Genomic DNA, 21,791 nt, shown 5'->3' with positions numbered 1-21,791 from the left:
AGTGAGGCTCATACGTCCTTCTTTTTTCTTGTATTGTACATGTGCTATAAATAATATCTGCATTTTCTGGGGATTCTCTGATCCTCAGCAGTGATGTTGCATCATGCAGCAGCTGATGCTTGTTGCAGGCTGCCTGTGCTCTGCTCGGCTGGTGTTTTGCCAGCTCCTCCTCCTCTTCCTCCTCCTCCCTCCCGACAGGGCAGTGGGCGCACGCCTAGCAGCGCCACTATTACGCGAATTCCTAGGCAGGAAAACAGAAGCCATCAGAGCCTATTTGTGTGCTTCCGCTTTTATTTGGTCCCAAACTCGGACTCTTCCCAGGCTGCAGCAAAGAGGGATCAGTCTCCGCCATCAGAGTATTACTGAGGCACGTTCACTGAAATGGCCTGAAGTCAGGCTTATGTTCAGGCTTGTTATTACAGCCAGAGCAATTTTAATGCCTGTGGCGCTAAATATCTTATGAAAACCTGAAACTTGCCTGCAGTTTGCTAAATTCGACATGGATATGGGGGGTCAGAAAGCTACCTAAAATCACACCAGCACCACCTGAGTGCTGGAAAATCAGAGCCAAGTGGTTGGCAACGCTGGCACTGGCAGCCCTTCAAATGTGAAGGCGAAAGGACTCTGAAATGGTCTGGCTGCGGTCTGGGGAGAGGGCGCCGAGCTCTCAGACGCCGTGAGTCCTGCTGCAAGGCACGTGTCTTTTGCTTTTGGCAGCTAAGGAAAAACAGGAAAAGCAGCATTTAGGCACGTGCCATCTGCTTTTAAGTGGGCGAATGCTTATAAGCTGGGTGCATCTAACTGCTGCTGCTGTTACAGAAACTGCTCCTCACCGCCTGTGCTGGGCTTACTGTGCGAGAGGAAATCTTTCGACCAAGAGCACTTCGAGGGGGAATTTGGCTCCACAGTCATAATGTGAGTCCCAAGTGGAAGTGTGTAAATGCCCCTTCAGAAGAGACAGCCACACCAAAAAAAAAAAAAAAAAAAAAAAAAAAGGAGCCAGCCTAACAATAACTCGCCCACCACACCTCTGGCCGTTTGCTTAGCAGCCTCTCCCCGCCGCGACGCTGGAATCCTGCCCACTGGTTCCAGGGAAGCGTCCGCCTCAGGACAGCCATGGAAAAATGCCTTACTTCTAACCCCGTCCGAGAGATGAGCCCGAGGCCTTGTTTGCAGACGGAGGGCAGCGCTGCCAGCACACGGCTGGGAAGGGTGACAGACAGGACCACAGGGGTCTTCTGCTCCCACGACCCCCCCCCCCCCACCCCGTGGCCCCTTCTGTGCCAAAATTGATAGGCTTTGTGAAATGGAAATCTTGAGAGGCCCACCCCCGGCAGCTTTGAACAGCTTCTAGGGCAGCCCTCGGCTTAGGCACCTCAGGTGTTTTTTTTGCTGACTGCATTAGGTACTTTTGGTGACTTTTAGTCTGAATAGGAACTTTTCCTGAGCGGAAACAGGCTCTTCCATCACACGTGGCTGGCCCAAGGCAGCCTGCAAAAGGAAACCGTGTGGCACAGGGTTGAGCATCCCGTGCAAGTTAATTTACATTTGCTGGAAGGGGGCATGGGCAGGAGGAACTGGGAGCGCACAGGTGACGGCTACGGGAGATGCTGGACCCCCACACAGAACGGAATAGGCGATAAAATGTGTGTTCTGGGAAAATCTTTTTTTTTTAGGTTGGTGTTAACCTACAGGTCTCTTGACATGCAAATTTGGGCAACGATTTTAATTAATTCCTCCATGTAGCTGTGAAAGCAAGGGCAAATTAGTTAAAAAAAAATTGCATTACGCTAGCTTGTATAAATAGTATAAAAGAGAGTTGCTGGATCAAGCCATTCTGCACAATTTTTGCAAAGAAAATTAGGTGCACTAATTAGAGAAACCAAAGTTCAGAATCAGATTCTCAAAATTTGTAAATAGTGCAGATAATCAAAGACAGTCTTTAGGGGCAAATACCAAAACTGGTCTGTTTGGTATTTCAGAGACCCTATGAAGACAGGCCCAGTATTAAAAAAAAAAAAAAACATTTGCCCCTAATGACACCCATCTATTGGAGCTGGAATTTCTGCACTTTCTGAAACAAGCAGCTCTAATTACTTGCCATTTTTTCCTAAGAACCTGAAACAGCCAACTGGAGAGCTGCAACCTTCTGCGTCCGCACTCAACGCAGAACATAAAACAGCTACGAGAATCACCCACCCAAAGGACTGGCCCGCTCTGCCCTGGCCGGCTGCAAGGTGGCAAGAGCCCCGGGGGGGGGAGAACAGCAGTGGCTACAAAGAAAAACCACACAACACATTTATCTTTTAAAAATGTAATTTAATTCATGACTTCTACAGCATTGTCATCATACACGTCAGCGTGATGCTTGAGTACACTGGACAGAGATCCAAGAAGATGCAATAACCCAGCAATATTCTCGTGTTAAAAAACCCAAACTTCTAAAGATGTAACAGGAAAAAAATATCAGTAGTCATCAACTGCTGGTTAACTGAATAAACACATTTTGCGAACTTTTCTTTATCAAGTTAAAGGCACTTAGCAAGTTAACAAAACTCCTGTCTGCCTCGGCATCCTGACCAAGTGCCCTGGAAGCGGCGGCGCGAGTGGGCTGCAAGGCCGAGCTCAGCCCCCGGGGCTGTGGCGGCATCCGCCGGCAACACGCCCCACTTCAGGTTTTTTTTTAAAGCTTAGACCAAACTTTCTGAATTTGGGACTTTGGAAGTCAGTAATCTAAATCTGCAGTCAGGCATGGAGGTCGGTGGCTGGGCACCCCGCATTCGGGGTGCCCACACCGCCGCGTGTGGGGTGCAAACTGCAGCTGCTCGGCTCGCACGCCAGGAGAGCCGCTTCCTACGACAGCTCCCTTTTTTGCCCCACAGTGGCAAGTTTGTTCTTAGAGCACTGAAAACACAGACATGGTACAAAGCAGCAATAGAAAAAACCCAGCAGGTACCTCCACATGCAAACCACAGCATCGAGACAAGAGATACAGGGAAATGAAGTTCTTAAATTTTTTTCTGCATAGATTCAAAACAAACAAACAAACAAACATGCAAAGTAAATAACTGGAGGGTAACAGTCCTGCTTTGCAGGCGAGCCTGACGCTTCTCCAGTCTAACCCTGCAGGCTGCACTTTCTAAGCCGAGCTGCCCCGGGGCTCGGCCCCCAGCCGCTCCCGCTGGCTGCGGCTCCCTGGACGCTCCTGGAGGGCGCCGGCCCTGGCAGGGGCCGCTTTGGGAAAAACCCGAAAAAGGAGGTTTGCGCTTGAGCCCTCGGCGCCCTGCAGCCCCTGGCTCGCTCTCCCCGGGGCCAGGTTTGGCAGGGAAACTGCGCTGGAGGGAGCTGCCCCCAGGCGGACTCTTAAATAAATCCTGCGGAGACTTTCCCCGCCGAAACCTGCTGTTCTGCAGATGCTGCTTTTTCGCAAGTCACGGACAGGGAGCAGTGCCACCCCCCCCCCCCCCCCCCCCCGCAGAGACTCTGCACGCCTCCAGCCACAACCTTCTTAAAAAGGGGGGGGGGAAGCCCCCAGAGTAAACCCAAAACACAGGCTGTGCAGCAGGATTTCTATTACAAACAAAAAACCGCCATCAGCACAAAAACTCCCCAGCGTGGTGGGACTCTAGCACAGTTTTAGGGCCTGCTTAATCTGGACTGTGCAATTTTTGAGAAGCAAGGAAAAAAGAAAAAGAATAACTCATTTTATAAAATACATTCTTTGTGTGAGATGAAATTTTGATACATCACATGCTTTTCTGAAAACACCCTGAATAAGTCATTAGCCATACACATTGCAAAGATAAATTTGTCACAGAAAAGAATTAACAAGTAAAAGATAGCTAGCTTTCATGACATGTATTTCCACTTCTGGCTATGGCCAGTCGGTACGAGGAACAGGGAGCCCAACATGGTATCGGCATCACATCAAACAAACTAAAGGCGAAAAGAGACCTGTGAGTTCCCGCAGCGTCAGTCCTCCTGCCGCTGCCGGCCGCGGTAACCAGAGGAGGACGCACGGAGCACTGACCCGGCGAGGACAGATCCTGAACACGAGCCCAGCCGCAAGGCAGAGAGGTGAGTAATTACCATATATAATACATTTAATATGCTGCTTAGATTTCAACATCATTTTTATTTCTGACATTGGTGAGTCATTTAAATATTTAGCCCAGACAATAAAATATAAAAACATCTACTGTATGTGCCTGCTGAGTCTAACAATAGTCACACTATTAGGGCCCCAGTGAATGTTACAATATAAGAATATCTTAAGTCAATGTCATACATACATTATGAACTTACAAATAAATAACTCTACAAAAATCCTGTCTTCTCTCCATAGTTTCATGTGATAGGCAAAAAAGGCTCTTTCTGGTGATGACAAATTAGGAATTGTACATTTAGTATATGAATACTTTACTGGTGCATCACCAAAGTCAACCACTAGTCAACAAAAAGACGTATCATATGAAACAATTTTTTAAATTTTTATTTTACATATTTATACATAAAACTTTCAAGGTAACTCTTTGAATCCAACTGAATGTTAATAGCACATCTAAAAATGAACGTCAGGTAGTCAACATTCACAAAATGTTGAAAACTGATTAAAATATACATATTACTGAAAGCTACGACTTCACTACGAGGCAGGCATGTATTTTTTGACTTGTATAGCACCGTCAATTACAGTTTCTTTATTTAAAACTACAGTGAAGAATAAAAAAGTAGTCAATGGTAAAATATCGTCCAACTTAAAACCTCTAAACAAACAAAAATAAAGTTAAACTACCCTCTCTTCTTATCCATGATTTTTAATGTTATAAGTACTGTACATTTTTGTAATAATATTATTAAAATGCCTCATATTTAGTGGCAGAAGTAAAAAAAAAAATTAAAATAAATTAAGAAGCAGAGGCCAATCACTGGACATAAAGCTTCAGACATGATCAATGACTAACACTGATTTTCTTGTGCGCCACCTTGGACATCAGCATTTGTACAAACACAGAAGCAAAATAAAGTCTAGCTTGATCTCTAGTCTGATGGCTTTTTGTTTCATTTTGCTGGCATTTTCTCTGCCATGTGCTTCTGCTGACTTTCAGCATGTCTGGGAGAGGGAAAGAAAAAAATTGGTTATTTACTGCCATGGGCTGGGTGGAGGAAACCAAAACCACATGCATAAATATACGTGTTGGTGTTGAACAGCACAATCAACACCTACAGCTCTCTGGAAGCAAACACCCCCCCCTTTCCTAAGAGGGCGAAGAATTCAGCAATTCACCAATGACTTATCTGTTCGACTTGCAAACTAGATCAGAGCAAGAGCTGCACAGCTTAAATGAAACGGAAAGGCAGTGTCCTCCGCGGGAGGAAACACCACCTCCGACCTGCCTCTGTTTCAGACGTTCACTTCCTCCTCCTTGGCAGGGGATTCAGACGCGCTCATTTGAACACAATGAAAGGATGTGACAAGCTGGTGTCAGGCCTGGCAGCCCACCCTGCGCCGCCTCGGACCACCCTGCCCTCACCCCCAACACAACCCAGTTACGGCCCCGTGGCCGCAGACTGGGCTGGCAACTCCTTAACTCCTTCACTGGCCTGGGGTTAGCTGCCTTCGGGCAGCTGAAACGCTTTTGGAAACGCACAGAAGGAGAAACTGCTGCAACAGCAAACCCACGCGCTGCTACGAAGGACGACAGAGAGCAAGTGGTGCAAATTCTGTATAAAGGACGACAGAGAGCAAGTGCTGCAAATCCTGCTTCTGTGAGATTTTGGTTTTCCGCAGACCCAAAGCCCTAAATGCTTTGCCTGCACCGACGTCCCTGTGATCCCCAGCTCTTGCTGGCACGGTCATGATTGCAGCCTGGTGCTGCAGTGGGATAACCCACTGGTACAGCAGCCAGAAGGATCAGGTATCAAATGCTGGCAGGATCAGGTATTAAACCTCGTGTTTCCTCAGTTTATCTACTCTACAGTCCTCAAACCCAACCAAAGCCCTCTCACCACCAGCAGTACTTAACCAAGTCACACCCAAACGGCTCACTGGGACTGCCCTTGCAAACGTATCCCAGGCAATACACATTTTCTTCTTTCTGTCATTGCTTTCAAATGTTCAAGACTATTTGGATTGAGCCTATAAATACTGTAATCCTTAAGGGAAGAGCCCTGACAGCATGCAGAGCTCATCCGAGCTCTCTGGCTCCCAAAGGGAGGGAAGAGTCAAGAGGGCCAGTTCAACCCCTGCTCCCTCCCGCTCCCGCAGGCGCACGCCTCCCCGGCTGGCCGGGGGGACTCGAGGGGAAACGCGCTGCTCTCAGCGCCCTCCTGGCCGCGTTACACTGCCACAGAGAAGAAAACAGCATCTGGCAAATTCATCTCCTGCAGCCCGCAGGAGCATGTATCAGCCCACGGCTGTGGGGAGAACTGCGTTTGCGGGAAAATTTCCATAAAAATACAGTGCAGTTTATGTGGGCCTCAAATGTCTATTAAACTGTGTGTCCCAGAAAGAAAATCTTTAAATTAGTCAGCTCCATCCCTAATCCCAATCCTTTCTGTTTTATTATTTGTTATTAATTATGAGGCAGTGACTGTCTTGCAATATTTATAAACAACCATCTACCTCATTTATTTCTGTGGCTGCCATTCCTACAAGTGCCAGAAGGTGGCAGGAGAATTACTCTGAAAATCCCCCTGGCTCTTCTATCAGAGTTGACTGAAACTTCTTCCAGGTAGAGCATGATCAAATTTCAAATATTATGCAATAAAATGTTTTAAAACAAAAATAAATTTAGGCAATTCTTGCTTTTTCTGTATCATGTTAGGAAGGAATTCTGAATTCATATTCAGAAGGAGGCTTGGCTTCCAAAGGTTTTTAACAAACCTTACTTAATGTATTTTTGCAAGCTTAATGCTTCGGTAAGTTTTAATCCTGGTGCACTGAAAATAATCAGTGCCTTTTTTTTAAAGCTTTTCTATCCAGAAACTTTAAATTTGGCTTAAATTGTGCACTGCAGAAACATTATCTCAGGGGAAAATACCTCTTAAGCCTTGCCACAAATGAGTTAGCGTTCTTTAGGAAACAATGCCTATATCCTGAAATGCTTTCCATTTTATCTGCCAACGAACATCATCCCTTAAAAGAATTTTAAAAAATTTACAAGTTGTTCAACTCCCGCTTGAAAAGGCAAATCTGCTCTAGCTTCTTTCAAAGACACTGTTTTGATTGCTAAGGGAGCTTATTTTTTGTTTTTTTTTTGGATATATTACAAGTTAGTGTCCAGCAACATCAAAGAGCCTTATTCTCAGGTGCACTTTTCAAACTTCAAAATGAAAACACCAATTCAGACCATGGGAAAGCAAGGGCATGGAGGAACAGCAGCCACTGGGGAGCTCTTGAAAGCTGCTGAAAATCCTCAGAAGCATGGTTCCTCCGTATCTTTGTTTCAGAAAAAACATCTAGCTCAGCCCCAATGCTCCTCCTCAGAGCTATCCCACACATCTAAGCAGATGTCAAGTTTCTCCAAGGTCCTCTAGCAAAAACTGCCCCTTGGCTTTCAGCTTGGACACTGCACAGCAGCCGCCTGAGCATGGTGAATCCTGCAGCAACAAGCATTAGCCCTACAGCCACTGGAGCGTTTGGCACACTGGTTTGTTCCTGATTGCCTGTTTTTATTCATTGACAGAGGTACGCTTTGTTTTGATGGTGGGTTATGTTTCTTAAGGAAACAAAGCAACAGTAGGAAACTGCAATAATGGCCAACTGATCAAAATAATATTTTTCAGATTATTACACCAATTCTGATGATTTAACACTGTACTCCGTAGATAAACACATTCCTTACGGTTGCTAGTGTTGTCTCCTATGTGTCTTTGAATGCAAGAGCTTTTAGTACTGCAGTTCCACTAACAGAAAACTTCTGCAAACGGCAGAGCGTGAGCTGAGAGCTGTGACAACCGAAATGCCTGAAGGGCCACCATTCACCTGGTCAGGTCTTCGATGTCCACCAGCATCGCATCCTGCTCTGTGTGCAGTTCATCTCGAATGAGCAGCAGCTGCACCAATTCTTCATTCAAGCCTGGGACAGGAAAGAAAGGAGATTAACCTTCTCGGTGATGTCCCAGGCTATGTGTTCGTGGGAGCCGTACACCACCTCGTACCACCGTGCTACACTGCAATGTCAGCTCCCTGGGAGAACCAGGATGGGCCTCCAGTGGAGGAAGCTCATGAAGCTGTGGGAAAAGCACAGTGACTTTAGCATTTTCTACACTAACCTGCAAGACTGCAAGAGCTAGTTCCTCTACTTACCATAACTGTGACTTTCCTGAAATAACTGAATGCAGCAGCAGAAGTAAGATGAATTTCTCAGCGCTTCAGCTCCAGCTCTAGCCCAGCTGTTTCAGCACTCACCCACTCGTCCGTGCGGAACAGCCCTGAGCAAGAAACATGCTCCCGAAAAAGCCTGCTTTGCTCTCCCTGACAGGCTCAGGTTCAGCTTTTTAAGTTCCTGTGGCTATACAAGACACGTTGCCTGTGGATCATGTTTTGGGGATTACTGTTCAAGTAACATCTACTTAAGAGAGGTGTTAGTAATGCTGGATTTTTGCTCAGGGTCGTGTCAAGAAAGAAGAGAGGACCAAATGAAAAATTAAAAATAAATTAACTTTAAAAGGAAATGCCTCTCTACTGCAACAATATGCTCTCTGCCTGTCTCTGCTCCCCAGCGCTGTTGTAAAGGGAGGTCTGGTATTTGCTGCTACCTACAGAAGTGATTATCTGAAACTGGGCCTTTTCTGTGCGTCCGAGGCAGGAACGTGGCCATGCTGGCACAAGAGCGCAGCGGGAACGTGGCCGGACACTGCAGTGCTCGGCGCGGAGCAGGGGACACGGTGTGTGGGACAAGGTGCACCTGCTCCCTGTTAGGGGAAGCTTCAGCCAAAACACGACTCAACAGAGGAGGGGAATTCCACGGACCTCGGGGTTGGCTGCAGGTAACAGCAGTTTTCCCTATTCCTGAGTTTTTTCCTATTTGGGACTCATTTCTTGCATGACTCATTTCATTGTCCGCCTCTCTCCCAGCAGGAAATCAAAAGCAGAGCCGACAGCTGACTGATGTTTTACCCACCATTCTGCATCGTGTGTTTTAAGTACTCCAGCTGGCGCCCCAGCCTATCGAATGGACATGTAAATAGGAGCACCGGCTGCTGCCGGAGGTCAGGGGGAAACCATTTGCCTTTCACTGAGTTGCTTCAGCAGAAGACTGCTGAGTGCTTTCAGAAGCGAGGCTACTTAACGAACTCAAGTAGTTAAGGAGCTGTATGGCAGCCCAACTAACATCTTTTGACCTACAGCCACCACAGAAGTCTACTCAAAATTAATTAATTGTTAGAACTGGAAGTTGGAAATCCCTTGAGAAAAAAAAATGGCATCTTTTGGAGAGAGCAAAGAAAGATTAGGAGATGGGGCACTGCCAGTATAGGCAAATGCAAAGACCCATTAAGTGCATTAAGGTGCTGCAAGCCAGCATAGGAGCTTGTTTAATGGCATAGTCTATTTACCCAGAGGTGTTTACTAACTGGAGGGTAGGGGGGAAGAAAATGAGATGAAAGTAACAGGGACCAAGAACAAACAGGAGGATGTTTGTGGTAATCCTGCTCTCACACTGGCTGTTTGCTTATAAACCATCACAAATTTGAGGGGTAATTTAGAGAGAAGTTTGTCCTTCCCACATCGGTACTTCCGACTGGCTGCAGTACCAGGAAAGTATGGCATAAATAGGAAAGCTCCCCTCAAACATGCAGGATACGCAGAACTTCGAGAAAGCAAAAGAAAATATTTCTCCCCATTTGCAGGTAGGCTTGCTTCCTGTACAGCACAGTTCTTTGGTTTCTTTGCTTGTGGGTATTTATAAAATCATAATATAGCAAGAGGAGAGAGGAGTTCTGAGAAGTATGAAAACACAGCCAGAAAGACATGAAAACTGGCAGATGCTTCCAGGACAGGCAAAGTTCCCAAAGCTATTTTTAACTGACTAGGTTTTGAGTTACAAATGGTGTGTTAAGAGCTGGAACAATGCTCCATCATCACAGCTATCTGGAAGAGCCAAGGGAAGGCTTCAGGAGAAAGTGTGTGTGGGGGGGGGGGGGGCGTGGGGGGGGGGGGAGCCAAAGGAGAGAGCTCAGTCTGACCTGTGCAGTGCAGGTCTTCGATGTATTTACATTATTTAACATTTAACAACATTTTTATGTGTATCCTGAAGCACTGTTCTTAATTAAAAAGGGGCATACCAAAGAAGAATTAAACAAGTATTACTTACTTTCTATTTGTGAGTGGAGATCATTGACTATCACTTGTAGCTGCCCAATAGTCATATCTCGTAGATCAGTGGGTTTTAAACTTCTTTTCATCAGGCATTCACTTATATGAGGCATATGTGGCAGCTAAAAGTAAATGTTAAACTTTTTATTTTTTTCGTTAAATTGTTTATATTTCTAAACAGCAACAGTTTGCATTCCATGTGTCCCCCCTCATAAACAAACACCATCTACATTAATCTACTGAGACCACAGAAATGACCTGAAACATGTACACAACATTTGAATCAGGTCACCCAAACGACTGCTGTTTACAGTGCACTGAAGTAACAGGCAAGGCCATGACAAGCAGTATTGTATCAAGTCCGTAATGCTCCAATTGGGGATGAGATTGGATAGACTGAGAAAAAATAAGTTTCAGAGTATGAGCAGCATCGCTGCCTGTTACCAGCCTCAACGTAGTAACGACTTCCCAACTTCATAGTTTCATTTCCCACAACGATCCTGCTCCTGATAAAACGGATCCCGCTGACCCTCAACTACCACCTGACGTTTCATACCTGAACTGCTTCTGTGCGTGGACACAGACAGCACTTGTGAAAAACTACAACCAGCTATCGATCAACTGTAAATTGAGACAGCGCTTGTATTGCTGTACTGGCCTTTATGTATAACAAATGCTGGTTGGTCTTACTCCAGTTCCTAGAGGCAGAGAGCTATAATAGACAGTTTGTGAAAAAATCTACTTTGAGAGATACTCGAAAAATAGCAGTCTGTGTGGTTTTAAAGCTATTTGACCTTTCCCCCCCAGGGCAGAGTAGTAGTAATTAGAAGAAATAGCTTTGGCTGAGCACTGTGACACTCAAACAACACAAACCTCTTGATAGTCAAGCACACTGTCCCTGGCCCCAAACTTACAAGATCAGCTACTGGAGATTTCTTCCGGTTCTGCTTTTCCACCTCCACTTGCATTTTGGCCATAGGCTTTGCCATAGCCAAGGCCATTTTGGCTTCAGCTTGTAGTTTCTTTTGCCTAGTGAGAAAATCCATGTCATCTAGGGATTCAGACTCTTCTTCAGTAGTGTCTCGGTCCGAGTAGGAAGAACTCTGCTTGCTCTAGGAAAGCAGACAGGCAGAATTTACAAACGTGGTAACACCTCATTTCTGCAACAGCATCAGAGAAAATAATTTTTGCTTTAAACTTAAGATACCCTTATGTACTTACAAAGACGTAATTTCTACAGAAAAGGTGAAAAATACAGGATTTTATTTACTTTAATCTGCAAGTCTGCCTTTAAAAAAAATCAGAGCAAGTCCTAGATAGGCCCTCGTGAGCATTAATAGCAACCTGAGTACTTTGAATTGAAAGAGGAGCCAAACAGATCAGTAACTTTTTAAAGGACAGGTTGGTTAAAGACCAGGTTGGTCCACTAAATGTTTGGGGCCTCTGTGTTGCAGTCACAAAGGAAGAAGAGAGGGAGAGCTGGTGGGAAGTTGATGCTACTGCAAATTCTTTACTGTCTTGACAATTATCTGACCCTGAAAGGAAGGAAGGAGGGAAGAAGGAACATCGAATATGAAGGCATTTCTACCCAGCCACTGGGCCTCTGCCACTAGGGGTGACTTCCTCGCTGCTAGTCAGCATCTAGCATTTTTTTTACTGATGACTAAGACTCCAGGTTTTAGCTTTGCTATTTTAATATGATCAGTTCTTTATCAGTTTCTGTTACAGCTCTAGTACATTTTATGCTCCAGAATCCCACTGCTCTCCATGCTGAGTCTTCTGCGAGACGAGTCATCAGACCTACCATTGGGGACAAGGGCGTATCCAGGCTCGTTTCTGTCTTGCTGTCGTCAGCATCGCTGTCTTTGTCGCTGCCACTGTCGTTCACAAAACAGATCTGCAGGTTCATCCCACTTTGTAACCTGCGGGGCAAAGGGAGAGGTAACCACCCAACAACCACACAACCGCTGCAGCCCTTCAAGGGACGAGTGATTCCCGCAGTGGGCCCAGGAACCTGCTGGGTCTGCTGGCTGCACTAATAAATCACAGAAACATTGCAACTCCCACCTAAAGCCCCAGTTGGAGCCCAAATGTTTGTCTCAGACATCCCTGGGGGAGTTAGCTTTATTTTTGAAGGAAAAACACAGCATGAGAGCACCGCTAGCAGCAGGTTCATATTTTAGAACGTGCTCCTTGGCCAGGTCTGAGTGCCCACCACCGATCCCCGCGGGGCAAAGCGAAGCACCCCTGCTCCAAAGCCATCTCGACAGCAGAGCCAGGAACGAAAGCAGACGCTGGTGGCTGCAAGTCACGTGCAAGCTCCCAGATCAGAATCAGTGGTGTTATTTCTAAAAAGCAGTTAATGCCCAGTTCAAATCTGGGCCTAAAAACTCACTGGCTCAGTAACAACAGTGCTTCTAACACCACCTATTGTTGAACTTCAGAACTACTAAGGTATTGCAGAGCTTTGTCATTTTACGTTTTTTAAAAACAAAATAAAGCATAACATTCAAAACTGTTCATCTGGCAGTTTAAAAAGCCTGTCTGTGTCCAAGAGGCACTACCGTACAGCGCAAGATTATTACTTCTTTGCTGAAGTCTGTTACAGTCCTGTCAACCTTCCACACCACAAGTCAGTCTGGACTCCTGAGAACCACCTGAATTAATTTGCCATGCACTGATTTTTTCCAGACTCAGTAACTTAGCTCAACATTGGGCAGTGTCCTCTCAAAAGAGGGTAATTCCTGCCAGCCAGCCAGAGAAGAGAAAAAAAAACAAAACAAAAAAAAAAAAAAAAAAAACCCACAATCCTAGAGCGGAGACCTTCCCAGCTTGTACTCAGACCTAGCTGCCTCTATTAGCAAACGGCTCCTACATTTATCAAGGAGACCACAAGTGGCAGAGGCCTTAACCTCCGCTTCAGAACAACATCCTCCCCCCAGAAAAGAGACTAAGGTCAAGAGGCACCATCAGTCACGGAGTGTGGCCTCTTTTCTGTCACAGATGACTTCATCCCTGCTCTCGCTGCGCGCTGCGTCCAATATGTGCCGTTTGGCTAAATGTAGCGGCGCTTGGCCGAGGCGCTCCGCGCTGCAGCCCTCTCCCGCGGTGGCGGCAGGCTCCGTCCAGCACCACCGTGTCTCAAGGCGAGCTCCCCTCGCTCCTCCCTGCTCCGATTTATTTTAAACCTGTCCTGGCACATCCTCTATTTCCCCCTGTCTCCCCTGGCCGCCCCTCGGGGATGGTGCCGGGCGGCTGGCGCTCCGGAGGGACCCCAGCGCCGTGTTTGCCAGGAATGTGCCTCGCAGGCACTCCGGGCTGCTCAGCCCTGTCCTGCTGCTGGTGACAAACTGCCCGTTTGTGTCACCTGCTCAGCTTTATGTGCACCCATATCGCATTTATTTCCAGATCACTGATGAAAACGTTCAGCAGCTCCAAGGCCAGGCATTGATCCAGAGCCAGCAGCAGCCCTGGCAAACGAAGACGATTTGCCCCCAAAGCAACTACTTCAGCGGCTGTTGGCTGATTTATTACCTGAATAACGCACACGTTACAGACACTGCCTGATGCTAGCTTTTTAATGGAAGCGTGCAGCACGTCTTGCGCCAGGTGAATCCCACTTTGACGCTTACCTTGAGTCAGACAAACTTGTCACAGTAAACAGATTCTTTTTACAAAACCATATTCCTGACGCCACACATTTCAGCACATGCTGTAGGACAGCTGATGGACAGGACCCTAATGGGGAGCTGAACCCCACAGCAGCCTTTCTGTTACGTACCCTGAGCTGTCCAGATCGGTCAGGCCAATTTGCCAACGCATCATCAGGTTCAGCCCAGCTTGCCGCTTGCCTTCTACAAGTTCTGCCCTGGAATGTCCTCAGTATCCCAAAATTAACTCCTTGCACCTTTTCTGGGCTGCCACATGCCCGAGATGTGGTTGGTTCACACACTCGCGCTCTGCTATGTGCTACCCCTGTGCCCAGCCGGGTGGTTCACAGTGGTGTGTACAGACAGCATGTTACTTTCCATTTATTTTAATGGTATTTTCGATTCATTACAACTATGCAATACATGGTATTAATAATTATTTATATGCTTTTAAGCTATGTTGCACAAATACAGGTACCAAGAAACTGGGAGCAGTTCTGCTTTTGCTTAAAATTGCATCGTTTAGAGAGGGAAGGACAAGCGCAATATGCTGGTCTGCATGACTCACCCACTTTTCAAGAATACAACCTAAATGCCAAAAACACACGCTTCCTACGCCAAGATGTGTAGGATGCAGCCTGGGAAGCACAGCACACACAAGCATCGGAAGAGAAGAGGTTGACCACATAGCAAAAAAGCCTGAGTCAACGCACTGCACCGCTGGAAAGGAAGGACTGGCCTGAAAGAGGAATGTGTGAAACCTGAGTGCTCATGGGGACCCGCTGCCTGGCTCCCGCCCGGGCGCGCGGCCAGCAGAGCCTGCGCGGGGACGGGGCTGTTCCCCTCGCCGCCAGCTGCTCGCCGCGACGGGCCTCAGGCAGGCTGCGCGCGGAGCCGGTCGCGAGTCTGACTTCAATGCTCACACAAACTCCTGTCGCCAGCAAGCACTCGCGCATCATCCACAAGACCCAAATAAAGGTTTGGCTCAGGAAAGGCTGAAGCCCCTTTGCCCCCGGTGGTTGCTGCCGTGATACATGTGCCTGCCCCAGCGCTCTAGCACGCACGTCAGCGAGAGACGTCGCCTTTTATTAACGCAGAGCTGCTACACCTTTTCACTACAAATTCCCCATATGTAATACCCAAGTGTATAATTACAAACCCTAATTTCAGCTCACTTGGATTTTTTGTAACTGACCAAATGTTCAGATTTCAACCATGTTTTCTAAGCAGGGAAGTCAGCAACGACATAAATCTCAACAACTCCAGGCAGGAATCCAGCCTCCGACTGCAGCTCTGCTCCCTTCTTTAGTCTTTTTGTGTATTCACTGGACCATCCGAGCACACTCTGCAGTGAATTGCAGCACATCTAGCACACTCCTGTTAAGCATTATCGGTTTGATACCAGACAACACAGCAGGCATGTGATTTTCCACAAGCTTTACTCTGTATAAAACTAAGGGAAGCTCTGCTCGGATGCTCCTGCCTTTGGAAGCAGCTTAGCCTCGGCCGCTTGGCTTCATGCCAGAGTCTTGGCACCCAAAACACGGCCCATTGCTACCCAGAGAATTAGCAGCCCCGTTCTCTGAAGTGTCTCATTTTTGGCCCCGCGAGCTGGCACTAGCAGCAAGCAGTATGTCTTGCTGCCTGGTTCAGACATAACTACACCAAACCCTAACATGTCCCAGGTCATATGTCAAAAAAAAAAAAAAAAAAAAGGAGCTCAAACAGCCTCTTTGTTCGTGCCAACTGGACCTAAACGCAGGCCAGTGCCCTGGAAGCTGCTGCAGGTCCCCCAGTCCCAGTAATACTCGGCAGAGATCAGTGACACACACAAACGACACCGGAACAACGGGACTTGCCATAAAAGCGTCCCCGGAAAGCCCGGACGCTCTGCAGCAGCTTTCCAAGTGTGTGGGTAGGGCACACGCAGGTGTGGCCTGAACTACGGACGAAGGCAAGCCCTGCAGCTGGACACGGGCTGTGCTCTCCAGGTGATTTATATTCACTCTCCCGGCAGCAAAAAGTGATTTATTCCCCTGTGCTTTGCATGCAAGCACAGTTTTCAACAAGAACAATGATCCTGCAAAGACTCCTGCAGATGCTATGACATCCAGTGTGTACTAATGCTCTGCCTGGATGATAAATATTAACAAAATGCCAAAGCATTTAGGTATATCTGGTAACTTTTCATGGTACAGCTGCCAAATTCTGTTGCACAATGTTAATTAGTCCTGTCGCATAATTGCAAGAGAGTCGTTACCGGTTCAGCTGCAACTATGGAGAGCAAAACTGTCTTCCCTTTCAAATTACTTAAAGTTCAATTTAATTTTGCAGTCGTACCTCTCTAGTGTAATAATAGTATTCCTCCTGGTTTTATGCGTCTCTAACATTTTTTTTTCTTTCACCACACCATGGCAACATGTCTATCTTCACTCCTAATGTGGGAGTCGCTCAAAGCTTTCCAAGTGCTATGGGTTACTCACCAACAGCTGAACAACAACAAACCTTTCTGGAGTCTATTTGATATCTATAGAAGTTTTAAAAAATAGACCAATAAATTAGGTATAAGCACATACAACATGCAGCCCTGGGGACGGAGCTCAGTCCAGTTACAGGAGATCAAGAAGGAAGGCAGAGAGCAGGATTAAAGTTCATTTTTTTCCTTCTCTCTATCATTCCCTGCTGCTTTCCCTGTGCAAGATTAATTGCCTCAAACCAATGCAAAACAGCTGAATGGCTGCTTTACCATATGCTGACTGCCTATAGCTCAGGGACGCCAAAACATGGATAAAATAACACAGGTTGCCATTTGCCTCACTTCCCGTCTTACACACATGCCCCCTTTCCTTTCTAAACATGGATCTAATTTTCAGTAAGGCAGAACACCATATTGGGAAGGACCAGCATTCCAGTACAGGAGCAGTAGTATATTACTCTTTATGGTGCAGATACACAATTTCATTTTTAAGAAACACCCAAGTTATTGCCCAGGGCCAATAACCAGATTTCTTGCCCTTCTCTAGTGGATCTTGCCATTTGGCTTTCAGCTTTGCAAGAATCCATGTGTTTTCTGTTACGCTCATTTGCTCACAGATGAAATATCAACGAGGCAGCAACATAGCCAAACAGATTAATCAGTGCAGTACTTCTTGTCTTGTCCATTTTTCTCATGATATGCTAAAAGCAAGCATAAACCTGCTTCTTGTCTGCAAAATCTACAGATCTGGCTGTATCCAAGTTGGGAAAAATGATTAAAAATACTGCCAGTGTTTTGAGAGATAATGTTATGTAAACTTAGCAAAGGGGAAGAAACCCTGACTGTTCTCCAGAGCAGTGGTATTATCACTAATTATCAGCATGAAATCCACTTCCAAACAGGCTGTCACCTGCCAGACCGCCACAGGAAGATGCACTTTTATAAACTTTACAAAGCTGTTTTTTCACCAACTTTCATCAGGTTGCCTAAACTAGAAACAAAATGACAAAGGGATTATCTTCATGTACATTCCTACTTCAATATGTGTTTCTTTTATCAAAACAGAAATTCAGGCATTAAAATTCTACCTTGAATATTTTGCAGTTCCTTGGGGGAGAAAAAAAGAAAAAGAAACTAATGAACTATTTTCATGACACTAAGTCTCCAGTTGTGCATTTCTGATACTTCCATCACTTTCCTCAGCCTGCTGAAGTCCAAAGACAATGCACAATCCACGACAGAAATGCAAAATGAAAACATGCATGTGGTTCCACAGGAAAATCTAGCTGGTTTGCTTTATTCCTTGAACGTCAAAAATCTTTAATTTACCCTCAGTTTCAGCCTAGTATTTTTAGTGTATTATTTACAACTACTTAAGTAACAGACACCAATTACATTTGGAGCGTAAGATGTTCTGAAATAAGGAACGTTTAGAAATACGGCTGCAAGTGAGAATCAAGGGATCTTCTGAAGGGAAGGTCTCAGAGTTCCCACTGGAGATCTCTCACTTTTATCAGCCTCCAAACAGCTTTCACAGAACATCTACTCCAAACGTGGTATCAAAGCCTCGCCACGCGCAATGTGCGGCCCGGGAGGGCTCCAGGGCCATTCCACCTACCGAGAAGAGAGGCTGGGCTTGCCGCTTTTGCTGCAGCTGGTATACAGGCCCGGGCCATCATCAAAGAAACTTCCGAGGGCCAGCTTCTGCCTGATGGACTCTCTCTCATTCTTCTGAGCCTAAAAGCGAAGGAAAACAAAAAAGATTTAAGCTGTTGGTCACATCATGGTCGTCATCACGTTGACTTCCAGCAGGATTAACACTGACCTAGCAAAGTCTATATCCAGAGAGAGCAACACCTAGGACGCGGCGATGCTGCTCAGGTTTGCACCCTCGCGACGCTGCCCTCTGACGTACAACGTCCCGACGCACATGGACGTGGGAGAGATCAACCGAGCTCGTGTGATTACGCGTTAACAAGTGCCAGTGCCGCCTCTGTGCTCGCACAGGTATCAGCGTTCACTGACGGCTCTCTGCAGGCAGGGACCTGTTTTTATGAAGTGTTTTCAGTCATTCCCAAATAATTTCTCAAACAAGCAGAACAAATATCTGAGAAGGCAGGATGACCAACCACAACCACTGCCACAGCCTCCTATTTCCTTCTTCAGCCAACGTGCTTAGGGATGTGTATTCAACCACGGCAGTCAAATTATCCATAGTTACCAGTCAATGACCATGGAGATGACTGTGTACTCTAAGTAATCCACGTGCAATAAATGAAAACGACAGATCTCCATTCAAAATTAATACAGGTACTGCGTGAGCAGTAATGGATTGTGCGCCCACACTGACAGCAAATACATACAAGAAGGTAAGTCACCAGCACAAGGAACCTTTCCAAGCCTTCCAGCATGCCATTTTAAAATAACACAGGACACCTGATCAAAAACACGCAGCAAAGGAAAACCCACCGCGCCAGCATGGGCTACTTCCACACTGTGAATCTAAATGTACGTACCATATTTCACTTGTTTAAGACAACTAAAATACTTTTTTTTGATACAGGGAAGTAACATATGATTAGATGCAAACTATTAACTTAAAATAGCTAATAATTTAATTCTAACTTCAGTGCTGACTATGTATTACATTATTATATGGTCCATTTTACTGTCACACCCTTACCAAATATTCCTCTCATTTTTAATCACTATGCACAATAATTTAAAATACTTTAAACAAAATCTGATAGCATCAAGTAGAATTGAATTTTCAAGTCTAGCTCCAGTTCTTAGAAGGTGGTAACTGTCCAACCAAACATCTTCTTTCATTTCCTAGGGTTTCTGACATCTTTCATGACACAGGAGAAGGAGGAAAAGAGAAGTGATGGAAGTCTCTTGCACACAGTGTGGATGAGGAGCCTAAAGAACGCAACCTGCTTTAATTTATTTAACTGTTGGCAGCTGATGCTTTGCTGCCTGGTGTGAAGGAATTACAGCAGTGCCTCTGCTTCACAGCGCACCGCCAAGCCTCGTAACTTCTGGTGGCACCACTGGCAGCGTTTCTGAGTTATCAAGCACATATTCCGGTGTTCGCTGTGTACTAGCTTCTCTAAAATTCCAAGTGACTTGCAGGTTTTCATTTATCCACTACACAGCTCTTCACCCCCAAACGTGCAGAGGCAAGGCAGGCTGGCTCCCCGCTCCCGCTGCAGGAGAGCTTCGAAAGCGCCTTTGCTCCTACGGGGCGCTGGGAGCTCGAGGTCTCGGCACGCTCGCTGTGCACGCAGCATAACACGAGCAAATGACTTCTTAAGCTAATTTTTCATGCAATCTGCTACCTGCTGAAAGTGCTTCTAGTCTTAATGTGCAGACACATTTTATAAATTCAGAAAAGAAACCACTATTTTCACGAGCAAATCAAGAAGTTTGCCATGGAAAAGCTTTATAGACTGAAACCAGGCCCAGTTCGCCCATGCATGTTGCTGGCTCTGCTCAGCCTTACGATGCTACATGAGCATCTTCCCTCAAGGCAGCGCTGAAGCCACCCAGCTGGGCCTCCGCACTACCATCAGCAGCTCCTGAATTCTAGTAAATCTCAGACCTGCATATCTGTAAAATTAATTTAAGCCTAAGAAGCACTTAAGATAAACACACAAGCAACACTGAATCCTTAAGTCATCTGTAGAAAGAAGTCAAATGTTCAAACGCTGATGTTACAAGACATGAAATGAACCATGGCATGCTGCTTTAAGGTGTTTTGCAGGAGCATAAATAAAGATTCAAAGCATCTACTTACAGTAGCAAGTAATATGCCTAATATTCTCATACCAGATCAGAGACTTGGCCAGAAGCAAGACGTCAGTAAAACATCAGGATATACTGTAATGCATAAGCAGCAGTTGTAGCCGGGCAGCTTTCAGCATTACGGCTACGTAAGAAATACTCACAGATATGTTGTACGTATTCCTTTCTTCAAATGGAAACTTCTGAAAATCTAAATCTGAGTTCAGCATCTTTTAAGGGCCAGATGAATCCCCCAGCTCCGACACAGGAAGCGGCTGGCACAGACCTTCCCGAGCAGCCTGCTGGAGCCTGCCCCCCGGCAGACGGTCGCCAGGGCTCAGCCAGGGCGCCTACTCCGATGTGGAAAGCACCTTTTTGCTACCCATACACAGACTGAGCGAGCAAAAGTCTTAGCTGGCGCTCCCGGGCCCTGCTGTGACGGGGTCCCAGGGTGGGCACCGGGGTGGGGGACACGGGGAGGTCCCAAACCCGACCGACCACCCGGTGCCACAGCTGCTCCCACGACCGAGGCTCCTGGTGTTTGCCTCGCTGCTGCAGACTTCTACCAGGTACGTTAATATTGCACAAAATTGTGGATACTTATCCTCCCCCGTTTCTCAGCTCAGACGATCTATTTCCTTATCTTCCCAGCAACTTACTATTTTCTGTGCCCTAATATTGTGTTTCTACAGAAATCAGGAGCCAAAAATACCTCTCTACTGCCCAGTGGCAAAGATACTTCCAACACATCCCATGGCTGACTCCAGCTAGGGCTGCTCTTGCGCCCATCAGCATGCCCACAGGTTCTTCCCTGCATTAAAAAACACACACACGCGCACACTTTCACATGTTCACCCCTTTCAGATGGTGCTGTCTCTCCAGACCTTTTTTTTTTAAATTTTGCTCCATTTCCCACTGGGATTGCAATGGCTCCTGGTTTGTTATCTGTATGTTTAATCAACGTGCAATTTGTTTCCTCCACCAAGTCACTGCTGAGGACACTAAAAAACGCTATTCCCAGTACTGAACTCAAAATACCCCATTTTACAAAACACCCACAGGATAATGACTATAAAGAAATCAAAAGTACTATTTGTTACTATAAAATAGGGAACAGTTACTAAGAAATACAGTATATCTAAGGGAACTGGACTTTATGCTTTAGACAAATTACCTAACAGCTGCATTATATATCCTGAGATAGAAAACTGTGGACTGAGAAAGAAACGCATAAATGTTTCTTTAACTATCAAATATACTCCTGTTGTATCTAATACTAACGGATGAGATCTTCAAGGCCCGTCTGGATGCAATCCTGACTAACTTGCTCTAGGGGACCCTGCTGAGCAGGGAGGTTGGACTAGATGATCTCCAGAGGTCCCTGCCAACCTTACCGATTCTATGAAATATTTTAAATATAAAGGTATTATTCAAAAAAAATGAAAATGTTATTTAAATGTGTATTTTGACACTAAATCAAAAAATACATGTATTTTTTAGAAAGGGGCCTGTTACACAGCTGAAGTCTAATCTGTCTAGGCAATGCTCTTTTAGATAAGTT

The 21,791-nt window shown here is 45.9% G+C and overlaps 1 protein-coding gene across 3 annotated transcripts in view; it reads right to left on the bottom strand.

Annotated features, from left to right (window-relative positions):
• Positions 1-2,298: 2,298 nt before the first annotated feature.
• The window catches only part of SCHIP1 (schwannomin interacting protein 1), a 31,279-nt gene continuing 11,786 nt past the window's right edge, over positions 2,299-21,791 (bottom strand). For 2 of the 3 annotated variants that reach the window (XM_062582241.1, XM_062582240.1), the window contains exons 2-7: positions 18,066-18,184; positions 12,126-12,243; positions 11,236-11,433; positions 10,320-10,443; positions 7,988-8,081; positions 2,299-5,113 (exon numbers count right to left, since the gene is read on the bottom strand). In XM_062582241.1, the coding sequence (XP_062438225.1) occupies positions 5,062-5,113; positions 7,988-8,081; positions 10,320-10,443; positions 11,236-11,433; positions 12,126-12,243; positions 18,066-18,184 (705 nt within the window). In that variant the 3' untranslated portion in view covers positions 2,299-5,061. Of the gene's footprint in view, positions 5,114-7,987; positions 8,082-10,319; positions 10,444-11,235; positions 11,434-12,125; positions 12,244-18,061; positions 18,185-21,791 lie in introns of those variants that run through there. The other variant, XM_062582242.1, reaches the window with a different exon arrangement.

This window comes from Rhea pennata, chromosome 9, assembly GCF_028389875.1.
Source record: "Rhea pennata isolate bPtePen1 chromosome 9, bPtePen1.pri, whole genome shotgun sequence".
Classification (NCBI taxonomy): Eukaryota; Metazoa; Chordata; class Aves; order Rheiformes; family Rheidae; genus Rhea; species Rhea pennata.
The sequence above is the reverse complement of the archived record's forward strand: the minus strand, read 5'-3'. Positions and strand labels throughout refer to the sequence as shown.